The following is a 25,939-nucleotide window of genomic DNA, read 5'->3' as shown; positions in this document are numbered from 1 at the left end:
TTAAAGGCATTTAGCTACCCTCATGCCAAGAGAGGGGGAATGGGCAGGCAAAGGCCTGGTGATGGGTGAATATCTTGGCCCTCACAAACAGAAGCACTTTTTGCAATCCATTTCTATAGAAAATGCATATTGTACATTGGCTTGGGTAAATTTTGAGTTGCATGTGGGTTTAGCCACATTAATCCCATTTAATATCAACAAGAATATTCTGTACAAACAAACGTGGCCCAAATCTCACTTCTGAAGATACTGGTGGAACCAGTATAATAGTTGACTAAAAAGGTCATTGCTTTCCATTCCAAGGCAAATGTCCATAATTGCTATTCCAACTGCCCAGAGTTATTAGCAAAACTGGTCTACCGTTTGCAGTGTGAGAAAAATGGACAGTGTTAGGTAGCAATTGTCACATTGCCAAAGGCGTTTCCAGGCCTGTTTTATTAGAAAGGATTGTAAAAAGCTGAGGAGAATCTGCTCACTTGATTTTAGATGGACAGTGTTTACATGGGCAATGTCAGGCATTCTGTTTAACACTGAGATGTAATCTGGCCCTCCAACAGTAACCAATGCAGCGTTCCAGTATTACAAAGCCAGCAGGGAGGGGAAACTCGCTGTCCCCTATAATCCTAATGTATGATCCCAGAGCCCAGCTCAGTGTGTGAGATCCTACTCTGGTTCGCTTTGCGTGAAGTATTGCTGTTCCTTTTGTTGAGACTGAAAAAATGGCAAAAGGGACCACACTGAGCTGCCTGACAGGAATGTATATTTGCATGTGTGTTCGTATCTGAGATCATATTTGAAGAGGCAGAAGGATTTGCCCAGTGTCCTGAAAGTAATTGTATAATACTGATAAAAAGATAGTAGTCTCCTAATGATACACAGGCAATTCTCGTAACACTACTGTGCCTTGCATGCATTGATTCGCCCACACACTAATGAGAATACTCTTTTCCCCCTGCACCCCACGCACAAAAGAGAATATCCAGTCAGAGGATTTTTGCCTGGTCAAAACACCAGGCTGAGAAATGGTTCCCCAAAGATCTTTACTCCTGCTAGTGATACAGACTAAAGTGAGTAAAATAGCTGTGATCGAAATTCACCACATAATAATATAACTAGCTCTTATGTAGCTCTTTTCATCCACCACTCTCAAAGTGCTCTAAAAAGGTCAGAATCCCTGTGCCTCACTTCCCCGTCTGTGAAATGGGTATAGAGGAAGCGATTTGGCCAAGGTCACCCAGCAGGCCGGAGGCAGAGGTGGGACCAGAACCCAGCTCTCTAGTCCCATTTCGGTGCTCTGTCAACTAGGCCACACTGCCCCCATTTGGCCATCGATAGTTGGCTTACCCCAGATGCTTAGCTGATGTAGTTGTTAGTGAAAGGTAATGAAATGCAAAATTGAAACTAGTTTTTTCCTACTATTCAACTTTTTCTCCTTCTGCCCCGATTGGGGGTTCAGAGAATTTGCTTTGGCCCCAGGTAAGTTCTGCTGAGGCAAATGGGTGAAGTTAAGAGGAGATCACTGCTGTGCTTTGCTTTGTCCATTCTAACCAATCCTTTTTTGGCTTGCCTCTTTCAGCATCACTGCCGGAAGTGTGGGAAAGCAGTGTGTGGCAAATGCAGCTCTAAGCGCTCCTCCATACCTCTGATGGGATTTGAGTTTGAAGTGAGAGTCTGCGATACCTGTCATGAATCGATAACGGATGAGGAGTAAGTCTAAACGATGAGCCCAGTTGCCTCAGAGGAGGCTTAATGAGTTACAGAACTCCTCAAGCTGTACTCCCCTGTACTGCACTCTGCTCAGAGTCAACCAGATGGGAGTGTCACAGAGCTGTGTAAAGTGCTTTCTCCTTTAACAGGTCAGGCCATCAGCCTCCATAGCTATGTGTAGAGCTGGGAATTAGTATCCTCCTTTATATGACTATAGTGTTCTTGTGCCTCATTTGCTGTGTTCAGTTCTGCATACCTCATTACTAGAAAGAGAGACAGTTTGGAGGGAGTTCAGGAAAGAGCAACAAAAACGTTCTGGCGGCCAGAGGAATTCATTTAATTAGCTCCTAATTTCTCTTTCTTGTGTGTAACTTGGTGCAGTGTCCTGCTGTTTGGAATACCAGGACTTGTGGTACACATCTGCCTTATATCTGGGGATGCTCCCAGAAATGGAGTGTTGGGAGATGGGGATTTTTATGCAAAATAAAGGGTTAATTTTACCTGAAGCTAAAACTGTGGCTTCTACCAAGACTGCAGTACATAGTTGGACTCAGATAGCAAAAATTGGAATATGAAGAATCATTTCTAAAGAGGTGGTACAAAGTAGAAGAATCCTCCCAGCAGTGGATTTTAAACAGCCCTTGTTTCTTCCTACCTGTTTCTTTCCTGATATGCCCTTCCTGAATATGAAAGAGAAGCTGTTTTCACATTGTGCCTTACCACAAATCCCCCTGTGGAGAGAGAGACTGTGAACTACATCTCCCAGCCTGCCTTGCAAAAGACCTACGTACAAAGTTGGCCACCATGATGGACTGCATTTCCCAGCCTAACATGTCATTGAGAAGTTCCCAGAGATGGTCAACTTGCAATACTGGGCTGTCCTTGAGGGATGAAGCCCACCCTGTTTCAGAGATTCCAGCCTGGGGTATTAAAATCAGGGACAGCAGGATGAGCTTCTGTCATCCTTCTTTTCCTTCTGTCAGTACCTGTCCCATTAGGCTGAGTGACAGCTAAGTGGCTATGGGAAAGACAACAGTCTACAAACACACCAAAGGAAGAGGCTAATTAGTGTGCTGATTATTTTTTTTTTAAAAAATAGCATTTACCTGGTATACCACATAACTGTATTAATTGTAGGAAACTGACTTTGTAATGGAGTCTGTTGTGTTTAGTGTGGTAAAACAGGGTATAACTAGGTGCAGTGGGATGAAATTAAAGGAAACATCTTTAAGCTAACTAAAAAGAAAAACTTCCTGAAAATGCAATCCATTAGGCTATAGAATAGACTTTTTAAGTAAGTGCTAGAAACCCTGTTGTTTGGGACATTTAAAACTAGGCTGAACGAAACACCAGAAAATGTGCTGTAGGGAACCATCTTGCCTGGACAGTGGAGATGGACTGAATGATCTCATAAGGTGTCTTCCAGTTCTATCTCCTGTGGTTTACTAAAACTCAGACGCGCTGGGGAGTTGCACAGTTCAATGCAATATTGGTCAAGGAAAGATCAGAAGTGCTCTGTTAAGAGGTATCTTCATTGTCCACACAAAAGCAGGTACACTTAGGTTTTCAATATCTCATCTGAAAGATTCCTGCACAGTAATGGCCTGGGAAATTTGATTTTTGTATCTCTGAAGGAAAACCTGTGATTCCAGGGAATTACAATCCTTATAGGCTGTGTCTATAGTGCATGGTCCTTACGGTGGCATGCAGAGTACATACACTGCACACATCCCTAGCAAGATATAAATAGCAGTGTAGATGGGGAGGCACTGCTTAGATGAGTAAAGACCCCTGAACCCTGTGGGTATGTGCCCTCCACAGCTCTCTACACTCCCAAGCAGTGCCTGCCCCCTCTACACCACTAAAACCAGCAGTGTAGCATCCTGCTGCTTCCCTATCGCATGGAAGACTCTGGCAGCAAGGAAAGGCTCCAGTCGCCGCAGCAGCAGCTCTGCCAGAGCCTTTCACTGACACATGTAGCTTCACACCGCAGCATGGGAGCAGCCCACCTTTCACTGCAGCATGTAGCTACATGCCACCACTAGTGGTGTGCCGTGTAGACATAGCCATAGAGAGACCATGAAGCCATCTCCTCTCGCTCAATAATTAAGTTGCGTCACTGAAGAAAATCAGTTCCTTACATTAGTGTTCAAATTCTCATTTCTTCCTTTGTGAGTAGTTCAGGGCAATACTGCAGACGCTGTCTCCTTGACTCTTGATCTTTGATCTTCTTTAGACGTGCACCCACAGCCACTTTCCATGACAGTAAGCACAACATTGTCCATGTACACTTTGACGCAACCAGGGGATGGTTATTGACTTCCGGGACAGACAAGATTATTAAGGTAGGACTAAGGAGACTGCTTTAGTTCATTTTCTGTCTTTTTTTCCATGTCCCTTCTTCCTCCCACATGATTTCAGGTCTAAGTCTCCCTTTCCTGCCAATAACAGACTCATGGTCTAGGGAATCTCTAGGCTTTCATCAGACACTGCTGTTTCTCACCAGATATTTTTCACAGCCATTCAGAGATTGTTTCTGCCCAGTGTGGATCATCAATGTCCTTCCATTGGGAGTTGCGCCTGCCTTTCACAAGCAGGTGCCCTCTACAATGGAATTGTTCAGTCAGGGAGTTGGTACAAAAATTCTCTTGATTGTCACCCTGTGGATCAGAAAGCTGTGTTGATGCAACACGTTCTCCTCTCTCATAAGTGTCTGGCCTTGTCTTGCTGCCGGCATCGCAGAGGATGAGAAGATTGTTTCAGATTAAACTGGTCATTCTGTGCGTGGTATCCACCAGGCTGGCTTGGACACGGTTTTTTAACTGACTAATTTTACACATAAGTCAATAAGTTCCTTTGTGCCTTTCCATCTGAGTAAGGACAATATTATTTCAAATATATGCTATCTATTGTAGTATTAGTACTAACAAGGGAGTTGATAAGAAAATAATGTGCAAGACTAATCTGAAATGCCAGTTTCTTCTCAGAGTGCTTGTTCATGTTCATTCCATGTTAGGTGTGTGTACTCATCACATGCACTGGTGCCGGAAGTTTTTCCCCTCAGTGGTATCTGTAGGGGACCAGCTCTAGCACCCCCTGGAATGGCACGTGTTTGCCACAGTATAAGGGGCGCCACTGTCTCCCCCCACCCTCATTTCCTTCTTACCACCAGTGACTGTGCTGGAATGTTCCTTTGCTTCAGCAAACCTTTTCTTCTATAGAACTGTTCGTTGCAAACCTTTCTATTGTACATACTCCTTATGGAGTCAGCACTGACACCAACACTGGAGCAGCCGAGATCGGACTCCGTACCCAGCACCATGGTGTTGGTACGGAGCACCCTGTGGGTACTGTTGTCAGACGGCAATCCACCTCCCTGGCACCGCCCAGTAAAAAGAGGAAGACGAGGAGAGGTCGGTCGCTTGCTTGCAAGGGCAAGGAGAGGGCAGGAGGCGAGCCTAGACCCATGAAGGTCGGCTCATCGCCTCCAAGTGGGAGTCAAGCCCCAGCTTCAGTTGTGCGGATTAGCCTATCCCGGGATGCGCCGGCCACTCTGGACAGTGGCATGGGAGTCCAGCACCTGGCAATGCTGTCCACCCCGGAGGCCCTGCAGGTGGCTCAGGATATCTTGTCCCTGCGGTGCTGCCCACAAAGGTGATGACAGCTCCCAAATCAAGGGGTAAGCTTGCCTTTGGACCACCATCTCGATCCCCATCAGTGCGGCACCACTCGCCACCTCAGGGAGTGTCCCACCAGTGCTCGCCTGCGCAGAGCCACCACACCTTGGACGTAGGGCTACCTACCAATTGGAGCCCTTGGCGCCAGTCTCTGGACTCCGGCCATCGCTCTGCGGGCTGTATACATTATACCTCTGGCGACTGATGCTGACCTACTGAGGCACGTTTATCCCCGGTACCAGGAGCGTCGCTCGCCTTCGGATCGACGCCACTCCAGTGGAAGCCTGCATCGGGACTCTCGGTACTGGTTACTGGCCTATAGTCAGAGATCACCATACCAGCGTCAACTCTCATCATCGCGGCGTCAGTCACGTTCTTGCTCTCGCTCTGTGGACCGGCACCAGTCGGGAAGCATTCGGCATGGATCGCCAGGGTACCGTTGTGGATCCGCCGAACGCTGACGCCGGTGACCGGGATCTCAACGCAGTGCATTGTCACCCATGTACAGATCCCACTCGGAGCGTGGCAGTGTATGCAGCCAGGACTGACAGGCCTGGTTGGCGTTGTTGTGGTCCCAGTCTCCAGAACATGGCCCTCCATCCCTGGGCTCGGAGTTGGACTATGAACCCCTGCAGGCAGGGCAAGGTCCTCCATTGGCACCGCCAGCCCTATTGTTGCCCCAGGATCAATGGCCCATGCCATGGCACCGTTGGAACCCGGGGGGGTTCACACAGCCACCACAAGGGCATAAGTCAGTGTCGGGAGTCTCCGACACCCTCTGCCACAGTCTCCTGCCCACCTGAGATGGAGGCCCCCAGGCATGGGACCCTCCCAGGTGCAACAGACAGGAGAAGAAGGCCATGCCGAGCAGGGCACGGAGACAGTGACTCCTGCTGTATCTGCATTCTCTTTCTCATCCCTGATGAGGCTCCACCTACCGTCCCCCCAGATGACACCAAAGCTCATCAGGAGCTTTTGAGGAGAGTAGCCTTGAACATGGGGCTAGAGACAGAGAAGCTACAGGAGCCCTCGGACACCCTGTGCAACTTCCTCAGCTAGAGTCACTCTGCCAGTACGTGAAGGGGTGGCAAAAATTACCAAGGCCCTCTGGCAGACCCCCTCATCGCTACCCCCTATTTCCAAGCATGCGGATTGAAAGTACTATGTGCCTGCAAGAGGGCATGAATATCTTTATACCCACCCTTCCCCAAACTCGTTAGTAGTGTCTGCAGTCAACGAGCAGGAGAACCTGGAGCAACTGCGGGCTACTCACAAAAATAAAGAGGTAAAGAAATTGGACCTTTTTGGGAGAAAGGTTTATTTGTCGTCAAGTCTACAGCTGAGGGTGATGAATCATCAGGCCCTATTGGGCTGCTAGGATTTCAATATTTGGCAATTGATGGCCAAATTTGCCTATTCCCCCCTGGAGAACCACAGAGAAGAGTCCCAGGCCATCCTGGAAGAGGGGCAGGGAGTGTCAACAGCGGCACTGCAGGCAGCCTCGAATGCAGCTGATTCTGCAGCGTGAACCATGGCTTCAGCCATAACAATGAGGAGGGCGGCGTGGCTGCCATCCTCGGGCTTGTTGATGGAGGTCCAGCAATCCATCCAGGACCTCCCCTTTGATGGTCAAGCTCTGTTTGGGGAGAAAACAGACGATAAGCTAAACAGGCTGAAGGACTTGGCTTACCCAGGTGTCAGGGTATCCTGATCTATCCGTACCTCAACAATTGGCTGGTCAAGTGTCACTCCTGGTCCCAGGTCCAGGACACGGTCGTGATACTGCTGAACATATGCAGGAGACTGGGCCTGTTGATAAACAAGGAAAAATCAACATTAGTCCCTGTAGAAAGAATAGCATTTATCGGGGCAGTCCTCAACTCCACCAGGGCAAAAGCGTTTCTGCCAGACGACAGGTTCCAGATGATAAGAGACCTCATCGCCGGAGTCTCTGCATTCCCTCTCATGACTGCCAGGGTCTGCCTATGGCTGCTGAGCCACATGGCGACGTGCCCGTATGTCGTCCGCCATGCAATGCTCCGGATGCAACCCCTCCAGCAATGGCTGGCTATGGTCTATGCCCTGTCCAGGGATCACCTGGATAAGGTTACCACCATCCCACCAGAGGTACTAACCACGTTGCAGTGGTGGACTAACCCCAGAATGGTCCTCGATGGATCCCGTTCAACAGCCCGCATCTTTCGGTGTCGCTGATATCAGATGCCTCAGACCTCAGCTGGGGAGCACACCTCGGCGCAATGCGGATGCAAGGTACATGGTCCACAGAGGGGATGATGTTGCATATAAATGTCAAAGAACTCAGGCCGGTTCACATAGCCTGCGGGGTTTTTCTCCCGCAGTTAACCGGCCGAATGGTTCAAGTGCTGATGGAAAATACGGCCTTGATGTTTTACATCAACAGGCAAGGGGGAGCATGCTCATCTGCCCTCTGTTAAGAGGCAAAAACAACAAGAAGTCCTTGTGGCACTTTAGAGACTAACAAATTTATTTGGGCATAAGCTTTCGTGGGCTAGAACCCACTTCATCAGATGCATGGAGTGAAAATACAGGAGCAGATATAAATACATGGGGGGGGTTGCATTACCAAGTGTGAGGTCAGTCTAACTCACACCTACTCTACTTGCCCGTACTCTACTACACTGATGACATCTTCATCATCTGGACCCATGGGAAGGAGGCCCTTGAGGAATTCCACCAAGATTTCAGCGATTTCCACCCTACCATCAACCTCAGCCTGGACCAGTCCACACAAGAGGTTCACTTCCTAGACACTACAGTGCTAATAAGCGATGGTCACATAAACACCACCCTATACCAGAAACCTACTGACTGCTATACTTACCTACATGCCTCTAGCTTTCATCCAGACCACATCACACGATCCATTGTCTACAGCCAAGCTCTAAGATACAACCGCCGTTGCTCCGATCCCTCAGACAGAGACAAACACCTACAGAATTTCTATCAAGCGTTCTTAAAACTGCAATACCCACCTGGTGAAGTGAAGAAACAGATTGACAGAGACAGAAGAATACCCAGAAGTCAGCTACTACAGGACTGGCCCAACAAAGAAAGTAACAGAACGCCACTAGCCGTCACCTACAGCCCCCAACTAAAACTTCTCCAGCGCATGATCAAGGATCTACAACCTATCCTGAAGGATGATCTCTCACTCTCACAGACCTTGGGAGACAGACAGCCTCCCAACCTGAAGCAAATACTTACCAGCAACTATACACCACACAACAAAAACACCAACCCAGGAACCAAACCCTGCTACAAACCCTGGTGCCAACTCTGTCCACATATCTATTCAAGGGACACCATCATAGGAGCTAACCACATCAGCCACACCATCAAGGGTTCGTTCATCTGCACATCTACCAATGTGATATATGCCATCATGTGCCAGCAATGCCCCTCTGCCATGTACATTGGTCAAACTGGACAGTCTCTACGCAAAAGAATAAATGGATACAAATCTGATATCAGGAATCATAACATTCAAAAACCAGTCAGAGAACACTTCAATCTCTCTGGTCACTCAATAACAGATCTAAAAGTGGCAATTCTTCAACAAAAAAACTTCAAAAACTGACTCCAGCGTGAAGCTGCAGAACTGGAATTACTTTGCAAACTGGATACCATCAGATTAGGCCTGACTAGAGACTGGGAGTGGTTGGGTCATTACAAAACCTAAACTTAACTTCTGCAATACTAATTTCTCCCTACTGTTACTCACACCTTCTTGTCAATTGTCTGTAATGGGCCACTCTCTTAACACTTCAAAAGTTATTTTTCCTCCCTTGATATCCTGCTGTTAATTGATTTATCTCGTTAGACTGACCACACACTTGGTAAAGCAACCCCTCATGTATTTATATCTGCTCCTGTATTTTCTCTCCATGCATCCAATGAAGTGGGTTCCAGCCCATGAAAGGTTATGCCCAAATGAATTTGTTAGTCTCTAAGGTGCCACAAGGACTCCTTGTTGTTTTTGCTGATGCAGACTAACATGGCTACCACTCTGAAACCTGTTAAGAGGCGCTCCACCTATGGCATTTTTGCATCCCGCATGCAATCCACCTAGATGCCTATCACCTTCCCGGCGTCAGGAACACGCTGGCAGATCACCTCAGCAGGTCTTTTTCTCACCACAAGGGGTCGCTCCACTCAGAAGTGGTCCAGATGCTTTTCCAGAGGTGGGGAACTCCCTTAGTGGGACCTATTCACCACCGGACAGAACAGGAAATGTCATCAGTTTTGCTCCCTGCAGGGCCTTGGCCTTGCTTTCCCAGGCACCTTTCTCCTATCCTGGTCGGGGGTCCTGATGTACGGGGGTCCTGATGTATGCATTCCTGCCCATCCCACTTGTCAGCAAAGTCCTGTCAAAAATCAAGAGGGACAAGGCTCTAGTCATTATGACCAGCATGGCCACACCAGCATTAATTCGGCACACTGTTGGATCTGACAGTACCCCCCCACCCCACCCCGGGGCGACCTCCTGGACCTTCTTTTGCAAGACCACGGTCACTTCCTGCACCCCAACCTCTCCTTCCTCCACCTCACAGCGTGGATGCTGCATGGTTGAACCCAGAGGAGCGAGCCTGCTCCAGGGTGATGCAGCAGGTCCTTTGGAGAAGTAGAAAACCCTCCACTAGAACAACTTACCTGATGAAGTGGACGAGGTTCTTCCATTGGGCATCTGAGCATAGCGTCTCCCCAACGTGCTCCTCTCTGCAGTCAGTCTTGGAATACCTGCTCCTCCTGAAGAATCAGGGCCTGGCCCTCTCTTCTATCAAGTTTCATCTAGCTGCCATCTCGGCTTTTCATCTGCCGATCCAGGGTAGATCGGTGTTCTCACATGAGATGTCCTCTGGGTTCATGAATGGCCTCGAAAGGCTTTTCCCTCTCGTTAGGGATCCTGTCCCGCAATGGTACCTCAATCTTGTTTTCTCCAGACTCACAGGTCTGCTATTTGAACCCTTGGGCTCTTGTTCCCTTTCTCACCTATCGTGAAAAGTCACTTTCCTTGTGGCAGTGATGTCGGCTTGACGAGTGTCGGAGATTAAAGCCCTAAGCTCGGAACCACCTTACATGGTCTTCTACAAAGACAAGGTGCAGTTGCAACCCCATCTGAGCTTCCTGCCAGAGGTGATGTCTTCCTTCCGTATCAGCCAGGACATCTTCCTCCCGGTGTTCTGACCTAAGCCACACAAGACTGATGAGGCGAGGTGGCTACATGCCTTGGACGTCCGCCATGCCTTGGCGTTTTACCTGGAGCATACCAAGCCCTTTCGCAGGTCGATGCAGTTCTTCATCACGACAGTGGACAGGATGAAGGGCCTTTCGGTGTCCTCTCAGAGGACCTCCAACTGGATTACCTCATTATGACGTTATCTGATTAAAATACAATTATGCAAGCCATTATTTCGACCACTGTGTTATACTTGCAACGAATCTTATACAGACTATAAATCATGGCCAGAAGGGGTTAAACAGCTTGCAGGCTGGATGACCCAAAGCCGACCTTTAAAGTCATGCTGGAAAGGTATGTGAACTTTGAAATGCAAATCTGTGAAGTAATACTAATTGTGTGTATCTTGGATGCTACCCATGTAAACAGACAGTTCCTGTCTGTCACTATAACTATAACATGAGCAAGCACTCGAAGAAGAAAAGACAGTTACCTTTTCCGTAACTGGTATTCTTCGAGATGTGTTGCTTATGTCCATTCCATAACTCGCCCTCCTTCCCCACTGTCGGATTTTCCAGTAAGAAGGCACTGAGGGTGGGGGGAGCTCGCAGTGACCCTTATACTGTGGCATACGCGCTCCACTCCAGGGGGTGCCAGAGCCGGTCCCCTACGGACACAAAGGGAAAAACTTCTGGCACCAGTGCATGTGGCGAGCACACACAGCTAACGTGAGTTGCTCATGTTCATTACATCTCGAAGAACACCAGTTATGGAAAAGGTAACTGTCTTTTATCCTGGCCAGTCCTGATTCAGGTCATGGGCCATCCATGAGCAAGAAATTCATAAAACCAGTCACTTAACTGAGCTTCATACCTGGAGCTTTGATGTGGCAGAAATGGGGGAAATGAAACAGTACCTTCTTTAAAAAAAAAAAAAAAAAGAAAGAAAAAAAATCCAAACAGCTGAAGAATTGAAGGAATTGTTCTGTATCCTTGTGCCTGAAAAACTGAAAATATGTTAAGTGCTAATAAGTGGTGTACAGCCTCAATAGATTGCTAGGGTGGAATGTTTTTGTCTTAAGCAAATGTCTCAAATTTCATTTAAAAATACGCTTTAAAGTTCTCATAGCACAAAAAATCATTGTACAAATTCAGTCTTCTATACACCACCCAATTGCCTTGGCTGCTTTTGTGTAATAGTGATGGAAGATAGATTTTGTCACCTGTGCAACTTAAAAATAATTCTTACACTGAGACCTTGGGTGCATCAGCACTAGTAAAACAGAGGTTAGCTATCTAGATGTAGCTTACTTTGACGAAAGGAAAGGACTATAGCTCATAATCCTAGAATCATAGAATCTCAGGGGTGGAAGGGACCTCAGGAGGGCATCTAGTCCAGCCCCCTGCTCGAAGCAGGACCAATCCCCAACTAAATCATCCCAGCCAGGGCATGCTAATCAGACATGTAAGCAAAAGTGCTGTGTTCTTGGTTTTATGCTTGGCTTCTTGTAATGAAGGATCTGTTTTAAGTTAAATGAGTTAAAACGAGGTCAAACGTTTTCAAACCTTTGGAGAAAATGCTTCTCGTATTAACAGAAGAGCACAATACTTTCCCCTAGGCGATTACATGCATTCTTGTTGTTTTTAACAGTTGTGGGATATGACACCAGTAGTGTCTTGATGATACACCAGTGAAACTTAAAGGCGGTATTTACTGAAGAAACAGATTTCCTAACTCTAATCGTATTGCAGAAGATAAAATGCTGCGTGTACATGGCAGATAAGGAAGGAGCTAACACATCTGTGTTGATTTTTCAAGGCATCGCCTCGATCAAGGTTGAACATTTGCACGAAGACTCTATTTCAACTTGTTCTCAAAATATCCGAGAAGGTATTTTTTTAACTAACGGTTTGTACGATCGGTTCAGTTATTTTGAGTTTATCTGGAAAATCTGTGTGCCGTGCAATTTAGTTTTTATATTTCATTACGTTGGTATACTTGTTGCTTTGTGTGAAAGGGTTCTTTGTTTTGTGTCTGGGCTTGTAAGAAAGTTTCCAATCGCAATATACTGTACAAAGCTATCAGAGCTCCCCAGAGAGAGTACCTATTTATTCGTGATGTTCTTGCTAACAGCCTTTTCCGTGGAGCAGCTTTGAGCAGCACCTTTGCTTACTGCATCGTAAAGGATCTGTGGAACCATTGCACCTTTCCGAAAAGGGCTCTTCCATCTACTTGTTCTAGCAAATATCACCTTGAGATGGCATTTTATTGTTACATAAGATGATATTCAGTTCCTTCTGTCTCTTCCCTTGCCACACAGGTTGCAAAATCAAGGGGCTGGGTTGCTTAGCAACTAATCTTACAATAACTGAAATAGTTTTCCAGCCCAGAGCATTAACAAGGAGTGTCCAGACCAGTTTGAATTTGATGAGGCTGCACAGGCTGCTTCAAATTAAATTGGCAGCGGCTTGTAGAACTGTGGAATTGTATAAGAGGGCATCTGAACAGGCTTGGTCGGGCTCAAACAAGCCTGGTTCTTCCTCACAAAGCATCATGTCAGTGTTTATGTCTGTCTCTTTTGCTGGAGAGAATTTAAACTTTCCCATTTCCGCTCCCCACCCAGTTATTTATATTTATTTTAAAATTGCTGATGGTTTTTATTAATCGTGTATATAGTCCAGAAACTAATGTGGCTGACTCACACCCGTTGTCCTGCTGTCTGGTTTGGCAGTTTCTTTTTAAAAATAAAAATGATTAAAAAACCCACCCTGGCCCAAATGACCTTTTTAAAGGGATATTGTCGAGGTTCATAGGTGGGCGAAATTGTCCTCCTTCCACAGAGGTCCCATCTGGAAGGTCCTTGCTTTCTGGATTCCTGAATGTTTCATTTATAAATAAATTATTATGGCCATGCTTTGAAGAAACTAAAAGTGGAAAGACTGCAGCAGGTACTGTCGGACCTTTCATATGGGGCCACTATTTTACCCACCACTATTTTACCCACCAAAATGGAGGAGAACCAGAGACTCCAACATCCACAAGGTAGGCACCATGATCTGGGGACATGGATACACAACTGGTAATCAGCAAGTCAGTGGCACAAGCTAGGTCTTCCATGTGGCCTTGAAGTGACTTGCCCCTCTCTGTGCATCATTCCCCCACTGTAAACTGGAGTGTAATGATACACACCCACTTTTGTAAAGCATGTTGCAGGCTGCGGATTCAAGTGCTGTAGTGCTAAGTGCGCTATTATAGCTCTGCAAACATCTACTCTTGCCCCTTGCCTACAGTAGGTAACTTTCTTTTAAAGTGGGTGAATAAAATATAATTAGTTCTTCACCCATCATCAGTTGCCCTAGTAAAGGGTGAGTGAGTAGGTGTGTGCGCGCGCCACGGCTGGTCCATCTTCCTGATAGTTCTGTGTTTTGCATTATTTACTCTATATGTATAGGTTTGCCAATCCTCATATTCTCCTTTTTAAAATGACCCTACTCTCGCTTTATTAGACATGCTGCCAAGTATCTGCTTCTCCTCTAAGCAGCCCATTTTAACATATATTTTCAAACATGATAAAGGCTTAGCTAAAAGAATCTTTTCTAATGTAAATGTTAATTCTTTTGCAAGCCATCCTGCTTTCTCTCATGGTAGCTGGCTGCTGATTTTATCCTCCCACTGGAAAACCTTTGAAAGGTGGGTCATTACACCCTGTTCCATATTGTGTGATGACTAAGGCTACAATTCAGTCATGGATATTTTTAGTAAAAGTCATGGACAGGTCGTGGACAGTAAAGAAAAATTCATGGCCAGTGACTTGTCCATGACTTGTACTATATACCCCTAACGAAAACTTGGGCCAGGGGTAATTTCGGGGGGTGGGGCTGCCATGGGTGCTGGGGATGGGCACGAGCACACAGCCCAGGACCCCCGCTGGTGCTTGGCGGAGGGGAGAAGGTTGGCAGGGCTGGCAGGCTCCCTACCTGGCTCTGTGTGGCTCCCCGGAAGCAGCCGGCATGTCCCTGCAGCTCCTAGCGGGAGGGGATGGGAGGGGAGGGAAGGCCAGAGGGGGCTCCGTGTGCTGCCCCTCCCCCCCCTCCCCCCCCCCACGAGCACCAGCTCCGCAGCTCCTGCTGGCCAGGAACCTCAGCCAATGGGAGCTGTGGGGGTGCTGCCTTCAGGCAGGGGTACTGCGCAGAGCCCCCTGGCCCCTCTGCCTAGGAGCTGCAAGGACATGCCAGCTGCTTCTGGGGAGCTGCCCCCCGCCCCAGGTAAGCATCATCCCGCACCCCAGCCCTGAGCCCCCTCCCACATCCAAACTATTGTTGTTGATGGGCAAAGTCACGGAGGTCACTGAAAGTCCTGAAATCCGTGACCAACATGCAGCCTTAATGATGACTGAAATTTCTTCTGCTGAAAAAGCTATGCAAGATAACTCAGTGGTTTGCCAATGTCCAAATGCTTGTTGCTTAGCTGGGGTGAAACTGCTGAATTATGCTACTCCAGAATACCTTGGAAGGGTCGGGCTACTTTCCTAAAAACAAGATCCACTTTGCTGCCGCTCTGAACAAGTATGTAGCGGGATGGGTGAAACATCCGGAAATACTGGGCAAAGCAACTCAGACCAGTATCTTTCGTAAAAATGTGTACAGTTAGCTTTGGTCTACACTACAGAGTTAATCAGTGTAAGGCAGCTTATGTCGACCTAACTCTGTAAGTGTCTACGTTGGTGGGAGCTACTTTTTAATATCAGTCGCCCACTACACTGACTTAATAACTCTACCTCCAAGAGAGGCGTAGTGCTTCAGTCAATGTAGTTAAGTCAAGGCAGTGTCAGTGTAGACATTGCGTTGCTTACATCGCCTGTTGCTGCCTTTCAGAAGCCGTCCCACAATGCCCCGCACTGACAGTTCAATCAGTGCAAGTGCTCCTGGTGAGGACGTGCACCGCCGACACAAGGAGTGTAGTGTGAACGTGCAAAAGCAATTTAATTACTGTGTTGGCTGTACATTGACAGCACTTAGGGCAACTTAAGTTTGTAGTGTAGACATGCCCAAAGATAAACACTAAGAGGGCAGTTCAGCATCTGGTGTAAATTATAGTTCCACTGAAGTCTGAGGCGCTAACAATTTACACCAGCTGAGGATTTACCCCTGTGTCTTTTAGCCTCTCCCTCATAGGCGCTGTAAGTACAAATCCACCAAACAAAAAATTAAGCAGAGTTTTTACCCTCCAAAATGGAGGAGAACCAGAGACTCCAACATCCACAAACCCCATTTGGCTGTAAGAGGGTTTGACTGTACTGTGAAAACAGACTTCTCTGCAAATTGTAATGAAGTCCTCTTCTTGATCTTTACAATTTAAATGCTGTGGATGAGAGACTGAGAAATCCCATTCTGTGGGTTGGTTTGTTTGTTTGCGTCTCTTTGTGCCTAGAAAAATTTCTGATTGGGCAGTTCAGGGTTCAGTCTACTAACAAAAAGAATTGTCTTGACTGGAGGATACATAAGAGTTAAAGGGGGTCTGTTCTCCTCTTGATGTAATCACATAGCTCTCATTGGAGCTACGTCTTGTGTATGTGAAGGGGAAAATAGACCTGTCTCACTTGAACCGCAGCTCCTTTATCTCCCAAATAAAAGTACAAGGATTCGACAGTGGGAGAGTTAAGAAGAACGTCCAATCTCTGGATAAGAGTTAGGCCTTGTCTACACTATGGGGGGAGATGGATCTAAATTTCGCAACTTCAGCTACGTGAATAATGTAGCTGAAGTCTACATAGCTTAGATCTACTTACTGCGGGGTCCACACTATGCTATGTTGACGGAAGACACTCTCCCGTCGACTCCCTTGTGCTTCATTCCGGTGGAGTACAGGAGTCGACGGGAGAGCCATCTGCGGTCAATGTAGTGGGTCTTCACTAGACGCGCTAAATTGACCGCTGATTTATCAGTCGCCACACGTCTATTCCCCCCGTAAGTGTAGACAAGCCCTTAGTGTCAGTTTCTTTCGGCCCTTTGATCAGCATGGATCACAAAATTCCTGTTGTCTACTCCATTCTTTCAGTTATAGCTGTGAGGAGAAACCCTCAGTGCAATTAATCTATACAATTATCCTTTTTCTTTTTACTTGGAGGTGAGCAATGGGCATCTTTCAACAGGGATGTTAAATTACATCCTAAGAAGTACAAGCAGAAATCCTCCATTTTCTCGGGGTAGTTGATTACAGTTGCTGTTTATTTTAGTTACAGGATTTTTCCACTGCATGAATGCAGAAAACACTAGCCTTCCTCCACTCTTAAATTTAAATTTATCAGATTTTCATCGATCCTCTGTTAGCTTTTTTCCCCTTCAGGGAGTCTACTCAGTCTGTGGCTTAAAAACCAGTGATTACTGCAATGCTTACAGAAAATAAGCCCCACTATTATTGTACATTGCACTGACAATAAATGAATGTGTTGGCAGCAGACCTGAGGCAAGATATTAATGTAGCTACTTGTGTTACTGCTCAGTACTGGTGACTAAAGAAAGATATTTCCGCGGTGTGGGGTTGGAGGAGAAGCTGAGAAGAGTGTTGTTTTTCTCTAAGGTAGGAACTAGAAATGAGATGAAATTAGGCAAAGGAAAATGGATGCTGACTACTAGCAACAGTTTTCTTAGATAACAGCAGTCGTCTCCCGAGGATAGAAGAAACAAACTCATTGCATGGGTCATTTCCAACTGGACAGAGGACTAACAAACCGTACTGCAGGGAAGAATTCTGCAGTAGTAACAAGAGACTAGATGATCCAATAGGTCTCTTTTCTCTCTATTTTCTACGACCTGATGGTGATCCTGAAGCTTTTTTGACCCTGGTATCAAGCAAGAAAAAAAAAGGGGAGGTGGTCCTTAACACCACCTGGTGTGATCCTTGAAGTGGAATCAAAGGGGATAATTGTTAAAGCTTAGCCCTGGCAGCGTTGTTTAAATATATACAGTATTGGGCAGAGGGTGGGGAGCATATTTCCTCAGTCTTGGGTTGGTTTGCTGAAGAGAAGGTGGGATGTCAGACATCTGAAACCGATTCTGTGTAGCCCCATCTAGTTGCAGAAAGAAACCATTGGTTTAAGCAAACTAAAGGAAATTATTGTATGTTCTCATAAGCAGATTGCTTCGTTTCATAAGACTTAAATGTAGGTGAAAAATATTGATATGATTTTTCTTAGTCCAAAACGTTAGGGCTGCTATAACTATTATTTTAGAATACTGTGCAAGAATGTCCTTACTGTTTACAACAGAGCTTGGGAAAAAGGACCAGATTAATTATCAGCATTTAAATTTTTCTGTTTTGTAGTGTGTAGGAACTAACTGTGCAATGAATGTGTACATATTCCACGTGAGTATCCTGATTCTTTACAGAAGACTGCATTAAACAAATGTTGCATATTTTTTCAATAAAGCCTTTTTCATCTTTTCACTATATGCCGTGCATACACTCGGATATGTTTAAAACAAAAACCACAACCCTAACCACATTTCTAGGAAGAAATGCTGACTGCCCTGAGCTCTAACTTGAAGTGGTTTGGGCATAAGAGATAAGTATCACTTTATTATATGCAAGCTTGCTGATTTTGGATGAGCCAAAAGTCTGGCAAAGCACTGTGTGAGAGCAGATATGTTACAGAATCACTTGTGTGCGGTGGGGCCAGATGGAAAAGATGGGGCCAGATTTTTCCTCATGATCTCACACATGAATGACAGTGGGAATCCTGCATGCATTTGAGGGAAAAACTTTGCCTCCAGCTTGGGACCAATAAAGACCCAAAATTGTAATCAAGATTCAAAGAGATTCTCCCTTAATTTTGTGTGGCTACTTCAGTATCTTCAGTTGGATGCGTTTTTTTTGTTTGTTGTACTTTTTTTTCCCCAGGCATCTCTGAATTTCTCCATTCTGTTTATTTGTGTTCAGTGAGACTGAAATCTTTTCCTGTTGCGGACAGAACTCAGAGAACCATTGACAAAATAATTCTCTCTTTCAGCACTGTTTTCTTTTGAATATTCTCACACTGAATTAAGAGTGGAGTTGCATAATAGTCAACAGGATACAAAGCTGAACCCAGTTCTGCTGTTTTAGCCTTCTTTATTAATCACAGCATGCCCAGAGGTCCCTGTCAGGATCGGGATCCCATGGTGAGTAAGGATGGTCCTGGTTGTTAGTGCTAGCCTGGGACTCTGGAGACATGGAGTTCAATTCCCTGCTTTGCCAGAGACTTCCTGTGTGACCTTGTGCAACTCACGCAGTCCCTCTGTGCCGAAGTTCCCCATCTGTACAGTGGGAGCTATAGCATTTCCTTACCTCACTGGGATGGGATGGAGAGAATACATTAGACTGAGACACTCTAATACTACAGTAATGGGAGCCATATAACTTAATATTTTGTGAACAGTCAGGACTTCCTTGAGCAGATCTGAAATGCCCCTTGCCATTTCTCTAAGAAGATGAATAGCACTTCTGTGTTCCTCTACCAAGAAATTGTCACTGGTAATTACTTGGGATTGCGGTTCCCGGTCAGTGGAGTACTGATGAACATGGGAAAATGGAGCTAAGTAAATGTAGATAGACAGGGATGAAGTGGACCCCTGGTGTTCAGGGTAGAGTAAAATCAATAGTTTGTCTTTAACACTGTGCATCTGGTCACTTACAGCACATTCGTAAAACTCATTCCCTCCAGTTTGGGCCTTGGTAAATGTTCAGTACAAAAATAATATTGCATCAGAGATAAATATGTAGCCCTGATGGTTCCTTAAGACTAGGACAAAAGCATACGAGCCACTTGATGATAAATTGCACTTACCAGGCATCCATGTGGTAATATTTCTGCCTTAGAAAAGTTGATTTTTATTGACCAGCTAATGGTATGATTCGTTTTTCCAAAGGATGAGCATTGTTTTTCACTTTCCCTTTATTTTATTCAGTCTGTTCATTATGTTGAGCAAATAAAGCTCTTGCTTACCTCAGATTGGTAAGCGATTCTACTTGGTAGTTTATAATTCTGTTTATAATCCAGCTACCACTTTGCCTTGTGGTTCCTATATGTAAATGCATGTCTCCAAGATACTTTAATATGTTCTTCAGCATGAGTTTTAGCAATTTACTAAATTTATTTCCATCAAAATCTGTCTTTAACCTCTCCATCCTCTTGCTTTATGTTTAATTTTTAATAGGGAAAATTGGATATACAGTCTCCTCTGATATACATCTGCCTGTTCTCTCTATGCCGAAATAAAACTGACTTTTTCTAAGCAATGAGTGAACAAGGTCATTCTTTAAATGAGATGGGTTTTCACTTACCACACTTGGAAGGGCCTGAGCAGCCAATGAGAGTAGGATATATGGGCTGCCAGATTCTTGGCATCATCTTGATTGGCAGCATAACTTCCCAGCTCCCACTAAGGCTCCAGAACTTTTCCTGACTGAACTTGTTGTCTTTACTTATTAAAGAGTTAATAGCAGACAAACTGGCAGAAGCAGGAAAAACCCAGCTTTTTCTGAAAGCTCCTCTTGTGGTGATGCCCAGGTACACAGGCTCTACAAGGTCTCCCTTTATTTTATCAGCCTGTCTTCCCCATTTGATTAAGCAGCTGAGTGGCATATTGGTGTGGCTGGGGGGTCTTTGACCAGGTTAGCCACACCAGCCCATTATCTAGGGCCTGGTCTACACTACAAACTTAGGTCAATGGAAGCCGCCTTATGTCTCCCTAATAATAATGTATGCCTCTACACTACCAGGTCTCTTCTGCTGACCTAACTCACCTGTAATGTCGACTTAATGACTCCCCCTCCGCAAGAGGTGGTGTGCTTACACAATCCTGTGTCAACACTGCCTCTTTGTCTACCCATCAACATTGATGTAAGTTGACTGAATTGGCTTCCAGGAGGTGTCCCACAATGCTCCTTTGTGACCGCTCTGGAGATGGTTTTCAACTCCATTGCACAGCAGCCAGGTGCACAGGAAACCGCCCCTTCCCTTTTAAAGCTCCACAAACTTTTGAATTCCAATTTCCTGTTGGATCAGCATGGAGAGCTCACCAGCCCAGCTGATCATGGGGACTCAAATGCGCTCCAGCCTGGAGTACACAGGAGGTGATGGATCTTATTGGTCTGAGGGGAGAAGAGTCTGTGCAGGCACCGCTCTGATCCAGCCGAGAGAGACATCTACGTGAAGATCACGTGGGACGTGGAGGAGCAGGGCTACAGCAGGGACACGCAGCATTGCCACGTAAAAATCAAAGAACTTCGGCAGATGTACCAGAAGACTAACAGTCATTCTGGTTCTGCACCACACACATGCTGCTTCCACAATGAGGTGGATGCAGTTCTTGATGGTGACCACACCACTAACCCCGAATGCAGCGTGGATATCTCCCAGGAGTCTGAGTCCTGGGCCACCTCAGGCAACAACGAGGAGGATATTCTGGACAAGCAAGAGGAGGAGGAGAATGGGAGACAGGTGAGTGGTGGATCCATTCTCCCAGAGAACCAAAAGGTATTTTTAACCCCAGAGCCCAGCTGGTCGCAGGACAGCATGGTGGCCAAGTGTGATGCCAGGGAAGGCACCTTTGGTGAGCATGCAATTCCAATCAAACTGTCAGAGTTACATTCTCTTATATTTTATGTTTAATCTGAAGAAAAAGTGAGGTTCAGTGGGTATCTGCTTCCCAGTGGCCAATCCTGCTACACAGACTGTGCGCCTGGAAAAGACTGTTTCTGAGCACAGAGTACGGCTTCATGAGCAGGGGGTACGCTAGATCTCCCAGGATCACTGTTAGCGTTTCAACAACATCAACGCTTATTTTGCGATCTGGAAAGAGTCCCTGCTTGCAGCTTTCTGAACAAACCTATGTTCCTAAAGATGCGTGCGTCATGCACTGTTCTGGCCATCAAACTGTGATCCACCAGCACTTGCAACACCATTGAAAAATATCCTTTATGGTTTATGTACTCTTTTTGGCTAGGTGGTCGGCTGCCAAGATAGGGATATGCAGACTTCTATCACCCTACTGCAGCTCGGGAACTCCATCGTGACAAAACCATCCACTATGTCCTGCACGTTGCCCAGAGTTACTGCCCTTCTTAGTACAATTCAATTAATGGCCCTGCACACTTGGATCACAACAGCTCCCACAGTGGATTTACCTACTCCACATTGATTCCCCACTGACCAGTAACAGTCTGTCATTGCAAGCTTCCACAGAGCCATCGCCACTCGCTTCTCCACTGTCAGAGCAGGTCTCGTTTTAGTGTTGCTGCACTTCAGGGCTGGGGAAAGCTCTGCACAAAGTTCCTGGAACGTGGCCTTTCGCATTCAGCCGTTTTGCAGCCACTGCTCGTCATCGCATAGCTGTGTAATGATGTGATCCCACCAGTCAGTGCTTGTTTCCCGGGACCAGAAACTGCACTCCACCATGTTCAACTGCTGCACGATTGCCAGCAGCAACCGGGAATTGTTCTCTGGCTTGCAGCAGGGCTGCTGGAATGACATCGCTGTATTCCATGCGGCAGCTCCTGTCTCGGCTCTGGAAATACTGCAGGGTAAGGCGAGGTGTTCAAAATTCTCACAAGATTGCACAGCTGAGTGGGGTCCATGGCTAAGCGAAGCTTTCGAAAAAAGACTTGAGAAAGTATAGGCTGTTTGCCGTTCATATCAGGGGAGGGAGGGAGGGAGGAAACTGCATCATGGAAGGCCAAAGCCATGTTCCCATTTCCCCCCTGCGACAATGTTTTGGTCCAGGAGGCATTGCAAGCCCTTCCTAAAACCCTCTGCGGCTAGTTGCACTGTGGGACAGCTACCCTGGTGCACTGCTAGTGAGAACGCACTCCACCAACACAATGAGCACGGTGTGGACATGCACAACTGACTTAATTACTGTGGCGGCTGGATGTCAACTTAACTTTGTAGTGTAGACATGCCCTAGGATTCCTTTGAGGCTGTTTCCTTTGGAGCAACAGGGCTTGGTGTTTTTAGGTAATCCTTAAAATCCAACAGTATTGGGGGGGGAGGGGGGGCCTGATAAAGGTTTAGTTTTGCCAGTCAAACTTCACACTCCTAGCCCAAAAGAAGAAAAACTGTGAAGAGCCTAAATTGTTCAATGTTCCCTTCTTCACCTAGCTCTGCAAAAACTAGCTGCTGTGGAAACTTGGACTGATTGGGGCTCATCCTGTTAAACAGTGCCACCTTCTGGACTGAGCTATAATGTCTCCTGGTCAGCTGCTGTTTGTCTTCCAATTTCTTTGACATTGGGTACTGTAGAAATCCAAATACTTGACTTTTCACTACCTGCAGTCTTTGGCTTGTCTCCTCAGATCTTTTTAAAGCCTGCCTTATATAGCCCATCAGATTAAAAGATAGCCTTGTTCAGGGAGAGAACGTGCTATTTTTTTACCTGTAAATGTTATCTGACGCCCTCCCTTTAGGAATTAGGTCTGTGAATCTGCATAGGGGGATATAAAATATTGATACTGCCCTACTCTAGAAATACTTCTTGGGTTTGGACACGTTTATACTAGTAATCTGAGAAATTCTTATTTTATACATAGTATAGAAAACTGGCATTTCAGAAGCAGGCAAATAACTGTAGATGGTACTTTGAGTTTCCTTCAAGTAATTATAATGAAGGTTCTGCACTATAAAATCTTTTCCGGTTCAGTGGTACGTTCTACAAAAATGTGTGGTCGCTACAAAGTTACTGGATGTGCCCTCCACCTGCTTTTGAGAATAACAGCACCAAATGTGATATGGTACCATTGTTATCGGCAGGGCCCTGGTGCTAGAAGGCAGCCTACTTTGTTTACAGTTGTTGTTGTTTACAGGTCTTTTAGTTAGTCTTAAATTTTTTACACGGAACAAGTTTGCCCCAGATGCAGAATTCAGGACAGGGACGCTGTCAACTTGAAAGATCACCTGACCATTATTACATGTCACAGCGTTCCTATCACAGAGTAAAGTGTTCAAGTTTGCTTCCCTGGTTGGTAGAGCTCAAAACGCTGTATAATCAGTTCTGCTGTAGCGTTGATGGTGCGCGCCCATCTTCAGAGCCTGCAAGGGGTGGTCATCATCTAAACAGGAACATGTGTGTCTTGAGCGGGTGCAGGGGAGTAAGTGTAAGTGTGGTTAATGGTGTTGCTCTCTGGCCTGTGCAAAAAGACTATTTACATAAATAGGAGCACAAAGCCCCTTAACTATTGACCAGGAGCTCTTAAGAGTCAGGGAAAATATAAGGACTTCATGGGGTTTTTTTTTTTTCAAATAAGCCAATTAAAGGTAAGTTTGTAGTGTATCTTGGAAGCTAGCATCAAAGCTCTAGCCTGATTGTAGGAAAGGAGTTGAGGTGAGGGAGAACAGCTGTGTTGGCATTACAGACTCAGCCTGAAAGTTACATACCCTGGAAAAATAACATCATCAGTTCACTAACCATTTATGTTGTCTTCCTGTGTCTGGCTGTTCAGTTTTTGGTTTTTAAAGTATTGAAAGTGCATTGCTTAACAAGTGCTGGTCCTCTCTGTCTAGGTTGGATATTCTGTCACTAGTGTCTCTTGCCACTAGAACTTAAAATGACAATGAATGTATTTGCTTATATGACACGTATAACCTAATGTGCATTATATTTTAAAATAAAGCATCTCACTTGCTTCATGATTACATACCTCAGTCAACCTTGTGGTGAGGAAAAAGGAATGTTTTTAAAGGGGAGAAGAATTGTGTTTAAATGTTGCACTAAGTGAAGTATAATGCCAATTTTATGAAAAATTACGTATTTGGTTTTGAATTGCTGCCCTAGACTTAATTGTTGATCACAAATGCATTTCAACTACAAAATATGACAGCTGGCATTTTCCTACACTGTGACTAAGTTTTACACTAACTTGATTTTGATCCTTTCCAACTATAGCCTATGAATGGAAAGAAAGTAAAAGGGGCATTTAAATATGGAATATGGACCAAAAGGCACAAGTGCACTTTTTTAGTTTTATGAGCTGTTTTAGGTAGCTTACATTATACTGACTTCCACATGGCTGCAAACTTACTTTAGCTAAAACACTCTGAAAAGTACACGAACATTAAGTTAATCTCTGCAGCCTGCTAGATTAGGAAATGTAGCTACTGCATATGCTTTCTGTTTAAACGCTTGTCCAAACAATGCTTCAATTTATTAAATTACCTGGTATGTGTAACTTCGTCTCCACTGTTAAATCGACGAATGCCCTCTGTCATTAGTGGTTATTCACTATGCATTTTGGAATCTCTGTTTTGAAACTTTCCCTTCAACCACAACAAAGCTGGCAGGTATGAAGGATAGTGGTCAATCGCTGCAAATTGACTAAAATATATTTAGTTCCCTAAGAACATTGACACCCACATGCCATTAGTCAGACTATTACAGAATGTGGGGGGGGGTTGGTATTTTTTTACACTGGTAGTAGGAAATTCCAGTTGCACAGGAATTTGGCTTACTAATAAGATTATTCAGTAATGAGAACTGTGTGTAAGTTCTGCAATTAATGTATCATTAAAATGCTGCTGAATGTGATAGTTTCCCTTTGTCTAGAATTTTCCCTCCACAATTTGCCATCTTTTCAGTAACTATTTAACCATTCAAACAGTGTAATAGATTGTTAATGTAAAACCTAAACCTTTGGGAAATAAATGTCTGTGCAAATCTTCATGTTGTACAGTTTCACTGTAATTTGTATGTGAGAGAGAATCCAACTCCCAAAACATTCTCTTTAGCTCTCATACTACTTACTGCTTTTTAGATTGTTCTTTACCAGGCTCCTCTTCAATGCTACAATAACCTTAAAGTTATCTATTGTTAGGGGGCTTTCCCTCAACCCTCCCACTTCCATGGTTCTTGTCACACAGACAGCAAGCAGCAAGAGACCAGAAGTCGGAAGCGCAGACAATGCGATGTTTATTGGTGTTAGTTTCCAAGCAAGCATTTTCCGAAGCCCTTCACACCAGTCAGGTTTATCTCGATAAGCCGATAGTCTGTTCCCCAGTGCAGAGAAATTTTTCACTCCACACTTATACCTTTAACCTTCCCCGAGATCCTTTCCAATATAAATAAAAGCATTAGAAATATATAATGTTGGTGTTTACCCAGGGGCAGCCATATTGTGACACCGTTCCCAGCTCTGATGCTACCCTGCGTCCCCCATCCCAGCTCTGACGCCACAGAGTGTTTAGCCCATGTCCCCCATCCCAGCTCTGACGCTGCAGAGCATTTACCCTGTGTCTGTATTCCCTGTTCCAGTTCCTTCCTCCCATTAGCAAGCATGATTCCAATTTCCTCTTCCACTTCCAGTTTGA

The 25,939-nt window shown here is 45.4% G+C and overlaps 1 protein-coding gene and 1 long non-coding RNA gene across 6 annotated transcripts in view; one reads left to right on the top strand and one right to left on the bottom strand.

Annotated features, from left to right (window-relative positions):
* The window catches only part of WDFY2 (WD repeat and FYVE domain containing 2), a 120,319-nt gene extending 95,026 nt beyond the window's left edge, over nt 1–25,293 (top strand). For 3 of the 5 annotated variants that reach the window (XM_043532624.1, XM_027830232.3, XM_037893189.2), the window contains 3 exons: nt 1,577–1,707; nt 3,944–4,052; nt 12,421–13,368. In XM_043532624.1, the coding sequence (XP_043388559.1) occupies nt 1,577–1,707; nt 3,944–4,052; nt 12,421–12,504 (324 nt within the window). In that variant the 3' untranslated portion in view covers nt 12,505–13,368. Of the gene's footprint in view, nt 1–1,576; nt 1,708–3,943; nt 4,053–12,252 lie in introns of all 5 variants that reach the window. The other 2 variants (XM_007068065.4, XM_037893186.2) reach the window with 2 other exon arrangements.
* Nucleotides 6,701–8,163, bottom strand: LOC119565628. Its single transcript, XR_005224413.2, has 3 exons — nt 7,542–8,163; nt 7,107–7,193; nt 6,701–7,020 (listed from the first exon to the last, which is right to left on the bottom strand). It is a non-coding gene; the product is annotated as an uncharacterized LOC119565628 (long non-coding RNA).
* Nucleotides 25,294–25,939: the final 646 nt, after the last annotated feature.

Source organism: Chelonia mydas, chromosome 1 (assembly GCF_015237465.2).
Source record: "Chelonia mydas isolate rCheMyd1 chromosome 1, rCheMyd1.pri.v2, whole genome shotgun sequence".
Classification (NCBI taxonomy): Eukaryota; Metazoa; Chordata; order Testudines; family Cheloniidae; genus Chelonia; species Chelonia mydas.
Note: the sequence above shows the minus strand (reverse complement) of the source record. Positions and strands in the feature narration are given on the sequence as shown.